At 45.6% G+C, this 6,886-nt stretch overlaps 1 protein-coding gene across 1 annotated transcript; it reads left to right on the top strand.

Moving 5' to 3' along the window:
* The first annotated feature begins 311 nt into the window (after nucleotides 1–311).
* On the top strand, nucleotides 312–2,317 carry CCN2 (cellular communication network factor 2). Its single transcript, XM_048937138.1, has 5 exons — nucleotides 312–541; nucleotides 633–855; nucleotides 948–1,199; nucleotides 1,400–1,611; nucleotides 1,914–2,317. The coding sequence occupies exons 1-5, from the start codon at nucleotides 491–493 to the stop codon at nucleotides 2,208–2,210; spliced, it is 1,035 nt and encodes a 344-aa protein (XP_048793095.1). The 5' UTR covers nucleotides 312–490; the 3' UTR covers nucleotides 2,211–2,317.
* The last annotated feature ends 4,569 nt before the right edge of the window (nucleotides 2,318–6,886 follow it).

Below are 6,886 nucleotides of genomic sequence, written 5' to 3'. Positions count from 1 at the left end.
CCGCGTGCCTCCAGCACGGCCCGGGACGGCCCTGGACACGGCTCGTGCGATGCGAACACGGGGGAAAAAAAGAAAAAAAAAGAAAAAAAAAAGAAAGGGGAAAAAGAGGCGCAGGGGTGCCTCGGGCCGGGGGGGCGGGCGAAGGAATGCGGAGCCAGGGGTCAGGGCCGCTCCGAGGCGGCGGCGGCGGCCGCGCGGGGCGGGGCGGGCGGGCGGCGCGGCGCGCAGGAATGCGCGGAATGTCGCTGTTTGTCCGCGGCCCCATTCAGCCCATTGGCGAAGCCGCGCCGCCGCCGCCTATAAAGGGGCGCTCGGCCCGAAGCTCGGCAGTCACGCAGCACTCTCCCGCCGGGCTTAAAAGCAGCAAAGCGGAGCAGAGCAGCCACCGCCAGCCCAGCCCGAATCCGGACAGCGTCGCACCGCGCTGCTGAAAGAAGCCTCAGCGACAGACGCTGCACCTCTTCCCGTCTCATCGCACAGCAGCCCCAGGATGTCCCCCGCCAGCCTCGCCGTCGCCCTGCTGCTCGCCCTCCTCGGCCCGGTAAGTGCTCCCGCCGCTCGCCCCGCTCCCTCCCCGTTGGCCCGGCCCTGCGGCGCGACTGACGGCCTCTCTCCTCCGTCTCCCCGCTCAGGAGGTGCGCGGCCAGGAGTGCAGCGGGCAGTGCCAGTGCGGCGCGGGGCCCGGCCCCAGCTGCCCCGCCGGCGTCTCCCTGGTGCTCGATGGCTGCGGCTGCTGCCGCGTCTGCGCCAAGCAGCTGGGAGAGCTGTGCACCGAGCGCGACCCCTGCGACCACCACAAAGGGCTCTTCTGCGACTTCGGCTCCCCCGCCAACCGCCGCATCGGCGTCTGCACCGGTGAGTGGGGCCGCCGGGGACGCAGGTGGCGGGGAGGGGGTCCCCGCGGCCGGGACGGTGTGTGACCGCCCGCCTCCTGCCTTCCCTCGCAGCTCGGGATGGAGCGCCCTGCGTCTTCTCCGGCATGGTGTACCGGAGCGGCGAGTCCTTCCGGAGCAGCTGCAAGTACAAGTGCACCTGCCTGGACGGCGCGGTGGGCTGCGTGCCTCTCTGCAGCATGGACGTCCGCCTGCCCAGCCCCGACTGCCCCTACCCGCGGCGAGTGAAGCTGCCCGGCAAGTGCTGCGAGGAGTGGGTCTGCGACGAGGCCAAGGAGCAGACGGCTGTGGGACCCGCGCTGGCCGGTGAGTGGGCATCGCGCTTCGAGTGACAGCCTGAGGGGAAGGGACGTCTGTGTGGGAGATGATGTGTATCTGCTCCAGCAGCTGGAGCCCAGAAGTGAGTGGGGTCGTTTGTCAGGTGGCTGCCTGAACTTCTCTGGGAACATTCAGCAGGGTATGATTTCAGATGGTCGGCTCACCCTGGTTGTCTGTGTCCCCTGCAGCCTACAGACTGGAAGACACTTACGGCCCAGACCCCACTATGATGCGTGCCAACTGCCTGGTGCAGACTACTGAGTGGAGTGCTTGCTCCAAGACCTGTGGCATGGGCATTTCGACCAGGGTCACCAACGATAATGCTTTCTGCAGACTGGAGAAGCAGAGCAGACTGTGCATGGTCAGACCTTGTGAAGCTGACCTGGAGGAGAACATCAAGGTAAAGAGCTATCTTGAATGAATGATCTTCTAGGATGCTTCTATTTCTTGGCAGAAATTATTACTGAAAAATGTAGAGTTCTGATAGTAAGTTTTGAGTGCTTGAAATTTGAGTTTTGCTCCAGAAGTGAATAATCTACAACTAAATACTTGTAATACTTACTTGCACATTATGGCACTACATAAAGCAACTGCCTATTGAAAATACAGTTAGTAGTGCATCCGCCTGCTTTTAACATGCAAGCTTAGTGCCATATCAAAGCATACCTTCTAAACATGTTGTATTCACTTGCATCCTAACAGAAAGGCAAAAAGTGCATTCGCACCCCAAAAATCTCCAAGCCCATCAAGTTTGAGCTGTCTGGCTGCACCAGCGTGAAGATGTACAGAGCTAAGTTCTGTGGTGTCTGCACTGACGGGCGCTGCTGCACACCCCACAGAACAGCCACCCTCCCTGTGGAGTTCAAGTGCCCCGATGGAGAGATCATGAAAAGGAAAATGATGTTCATCAAGACCTGTGCTTGCCACTACAACTGCCCTGGAGACAATGACATCTTTGAGTCTCTGTACTACAGGAAGATGTATGGAGACATGGCATAAAGCCAGGAGGAGCCGCTAACTAGATTCTCAACTTGAACTGATTTGCATCTCATTTTGTAAACATGATTCAATAGCACAAGGTATTTAAATCAGTTTTTTTTTTTTTTAATTTCAACAAACTGCTCCATGTGACTTAAGACAATTTGTCTACTGACCCCAGACAGTGGTTTGAAGAAGGTAAAATGGACTGTGGAACCACAACAAGACACAGCTTCAGAACAATGCTGTTCATGAGGTGGTGTGAAGGGGTTAAGGGAAATGCACGGGAAAGGCAGACTTACGTGAATGTTCCCTTAATGTGGTACAGTGTTTTCTTCATCTAGTAGTGCAATTGAGAAGGAGACCATAAGCATGTTTGCTGACACAGGTATAAGTGACAGCAACAGCTGGAATGCAAACCCTCACCCAGAAAAGTGCGAAGCAGAAGGTGTTCTGTTTAGTCAGGACCGTAATGTTTCAGCTCTGACACTCTGATTCACATGGCTTGGTCAGCAAGAATCAGAATCGTGTCTATTTGACTGGACAGCTTGTGGCAGTTAGGATACCTGCAACAAGCTACTTTTTATTAATATTGTAAATACTGTGTATATATATTTGTACAGTTATCTAAATTAATTTAAGTTTTGTGCCTATGTGTAATGCTTTGATATTTCAATGATAGCCTTCTTTTTTGGAACAAGATAGGTAGGATCTGAAGCTCGTCTGACAATGCATTCAAAGTATGAAATGGATACTTTAGTGGAAACTGCTCAGAGTGAAATGATGAGTGGAGTCTGAGATGGAGAGTGTTAGCCTTGAGATGCCTGTATCCATACAAAGCACTCGACTGTCTGGCAAAATGCATCTACCTCCACTTTATTGATCAAGTGGCTTTAAGAAAAACGACTCTTCTGTAGCTAATCAATCTTTCCACTTGAGCATTTGTTTCTTTCTTTGACTATGGCTCTTTTGGACAGTTTATTTGTTGAGAAGTATGACCAAAAGTTACATGTTTGCACCTTTTTAGTTGAAAATAAAGTATTTATATTTTTTATATAAATGGCTTGACATCTCATTTATTTTCACTGTTATGAATTTCTCAATGAGCTTTGTTTTGCACGAGGTAAAAAAAAAAAATTAAGTGATGTAAGTTTTCCTTCTCCAGAAACATACTCAGGAACAATCGCTTATCTTATAGTCTCTTGTTCTGTAGATAATGACTCAGCTGTGCTATACTACTCTGAATTTGAACAGAGGACAGGGCCAGGTCAGTTCTGCCAAGCCAAGTATTACATTAGAATGAGCAACAGGTTCCTTAAGCATCATGTAGTGCTATTAAAATGAGCCAGCTAATCACTGTAGTATACAACCCCACTATAATAATCCATGCAACGTGCTTAATCTTATTGTGGTGTTTCATTGGATATGACTTCATCTTTAGCCACAGGTAATTCAAAAACTGACCTGAATCAAATCCAGAAATTCTAATCTGGTAGAATTCTCTGTTAGGAGTTAATGAGCTATGCCATGCAAGTTGTAGAGTAATATGGATTGGAAGGGACTTCTTAAGATCTTCTGATTTAAACTTCATGCAAAGTAATGCTGACTTGTGTATGTTTCTACCCAAGTTAAGACCTTGCTATGTTTTGGTAGATAAAGTACTGAACTAAAATGCAGAATAACTGGATTATCTTCCTTCTTAATGGCTGAGGGCAAATCATTTTAGCTGCCAGTTTGTTCTGTAAAACATCTTTTGATTCAAACTCTTGCAGGCCAGCAGATTGGAAATGTTGTGAGATCCGCACATTTTGATGATGGTCCAAGCTTAAGAAAAAATTGGAAGGACAGTTGAGACTCTTTAGTTCTATGCTAGGTCCTACATTTAGTAACAGACTTTGCTCCTTTATTAAGACTAGGGGATTCTTTGAATTTAAAATTAACCTTTGCACTAGAAGCATTAGTTTTTGTTTTCTGAAAAAACACATGCTCCCCCAACAAGAATCCTTTTCAGGCAAACAAGTTCAATCTGGAATTTCCTGGTGGTGAAAGAATGTTAGCTTACAAAAATGTCCATCCTTCTTGAGAACCTTCCAAGTCCATTGATTTCAGCTAGCATTAGCAGCAAATCGGTATAACACCAGCTTTGACTAGTGATGGACAACGGGGTTCTAACTAATAGGAAGTCAACATGAGTCTTTTCCAGTGGTCTTGCCAAACTGCATACAGCCACAGAAACATTTCCCCTTCCTCTCAAAAATATGAGGAATTCTCCTGGCATGAGGAAGTGGCCTTCTGTGTTCTGTAAGAAATAGTTTTGGGTAGCCCCTGGCTCTTACACACCCTGAGACTCCATCACTTCTTTTTTCTCCTTTTTTTTTTTTTTTTTTTTTTTTTTTGCAGGTTATGAATGCCATGCAGCCATTTAGTTCACCCTGGAAACACTTCAAACATTCATACAACCACAAGGATTGGGTGTCCAACTGCTACTGTTTCTCCACCTCCAAATATTAAGAGTCTGGTTCCAGAAGGGACAGGACATGCACAGACTTCATTCATAGCTACCATTATAGAAGCTCTCAGTATTAGAGGAACAAAAAGAAGCACAATAGATCTGGCAGGTTGGGATTAACGCCCTTATGATGATGCTCAAGCCTATTGATTAAAAACATAAACTGTGTTTTTTTAAAGTGGGCAAAACTGATATTGAGCATTATAATGAACGATCATTCCATATAACATCATCCTCTTGCATCTCATAGCTGGCTCATGAGATTCATTCATGTTTTGCTTCTAATGCAGGGGCTTTATCACAGACCACAAGCTGCATAGCACAGTGGCATCCCCTGCCACTGCCCACCAGCTGTGTCTGGCATATGAGGCTGCAGGACTGGCAAGAGGCAGGGACACTGCTTCAGGAAGGGCCACCACTTAACTCAAGGCACCCACAAAGGGGCACCCCTAAAGCAGTTTAGAACCATGATCTCTGTTTGGTAATGCAGGTGCATCTGCTTTGCCCACCCTCTGGCAAACTACCACACAGCCATGTAGGCCAGAGGAAAAGTAGGAAGAGGCCTCCTGCTAGAATATTTTAACTGTGCTTTGCTCTTATCACTGTGAATTAAAGTGAGGAAGTATGTTGTGTATACAAATGTGTTAGGTAAGTTGTTACTCTCCCCTGAATGTATCAAGGACTGTACATTTCAACTATCTCTGGAGCATAATGATTTCAAGTCCTTTTCCAAGCACATTATGTAGTCTCCTGCCAGAAGCATGCATTTTACACATTTCACAGGCATGAGACTTCTGAAGGCTTTTACCTCTGAAGGTAAAGAAATTTAAATAATTTCCTTTAAGATCTCCTGGAGGTGTAGGCATGAATCATGCTGCATGTACAAATTTCGTTCAAAGATATCCTGGGAAAAAGGAGCCCTTGTGTGGAATTTATGGCATCTTTAATAATGGTTAAAATGTGGGTTTTTCAGCCATAAAAGTGTTTCCTGATTTCATTCTTCATACCCATGATATATGGATGCAAGAGTAAAAACTTGACTTCAAAAATCACAAGCCACTTTTACATGGGATAGAATGTTGGTTCACATTCCTTCCAGAATACCTTGTTTGGGGAGTTTGCTTTCAGATGTTTGAGTTTGCATCCTCAGAAAATTCTGTGATGTGGGTTTGCTGCTGCACTTTTAAAATACCTCATTCATATATGAAGGTATGTTCAATCAAAGGACTGTCTCCTTAAAATGAATCTCCAACAATACTAATAATACAGTACATAAAGCACCACTGCAAAGTCAATGCTTATTAAATAAGTGATACTGAATTAATCACTAAACAGGAATTCAAGGCGGCTAGAGCTCAGAGTATCAAATCATTTTTGAAATAGCTCTAAGCCATCATATTTTAGAGTTTTGTCCCATAACACATTTGCATGGATTTGCAGCTCAGCTTTCTAACACAATACAGATGTGAAAAACAGGCATGAATTATATCCCTTTCATATGAAATAAGCTTTACTGTCCAGATGGAAATTTGTCAGATTCCTCTGAGCTAAGAAACATCCAAAAGACACTAGTTAAGAAACACTTTAACAATGATCTACTTCTAGTGATCCATAACCACTTGGGAACAAATAAGTCTTTGAACAGTATCCAACTGTTTGTCTCACAAAGTTGGAGACTCAGCTGAGAAAACTGACTTTTGGGCACATCTCTAGAAATAGCATACTCTATATCATTTGTGTTTTTTTCATGTAGCACAGATTTTTCAGACATTGCACTTGAAGAATGTACTATTACACTGAAAAGGACATTAAATGTAAGAAGGCACAGTAATATTCTTACCCAAACATGTAATAACTCAACCATTCTGACTTTGCATCCTACCACCAAAAACACTGCTTAAATGTGGCTTTAACTGATATTATACTATGCCTGCATATGGAAGTAGTTAGCAAGGAGAAGTTGGGATGAAATACCAGTATCAGGCTTTGCCCAAAACCCAAGAAGAATCTGAGAGAGGAAGTAGCTCAGTTAACTTATTTTTCCTCTCATTTTCCACTTCTTTCCTCCCTGCAGTTCCTTTGATTCATGCCCATAAATGGACATACCAAAAACCACCACATTCTCACAGTGTTTTTCAGCCTGAGTGGAACCAGGAAATGCCAGGAATTTCTTCAGAGAACCTGCTCC

The sequence above is a fragment of the Lagopus muta genome, chromosome 2, assembly GCF_023343835.1.
Source record: "Lagopus muta isolate bLagMut1 chromosome 2, bLagMut1 primary, whole genome shotgun sequence".
Taxonomy (NCBI): Eukaryota; Metazoa; Chordata; class Aves; order Galliformes; family Phasianidae; genus Lagopus; species Lagopus muta.
Note: the sequence above shows the minus strand (reverse complement) of the source record. Positions and strands in the feature narration are given on the sequence as shown.

Bases quoted from the DNA above. Each gene is read 5' to 3' on its own strand.
- CCN2 (XM_048937138.1), top strand. From the start codon at position 491: ATGTCCCCCGCCAGCCTCGCCGTCGCCCTGCTGCTCGCCCTCCTCGGC. The intron at 1,200-1,399 runs GTGAGTGGGCAT...TGTCCCCTGCAG, and splicing joins TGTGGGACCCGCGCTGGCCG to CCTACAGACTGGAAGACACT. The intron at 1,612-1,913 runs GTAAAGAGCTAT...GCATCCTAACAG, and splicing joins ACCTGGAGGAGAACATCAAG to AAAGGCAAAAAGTGCATTCG.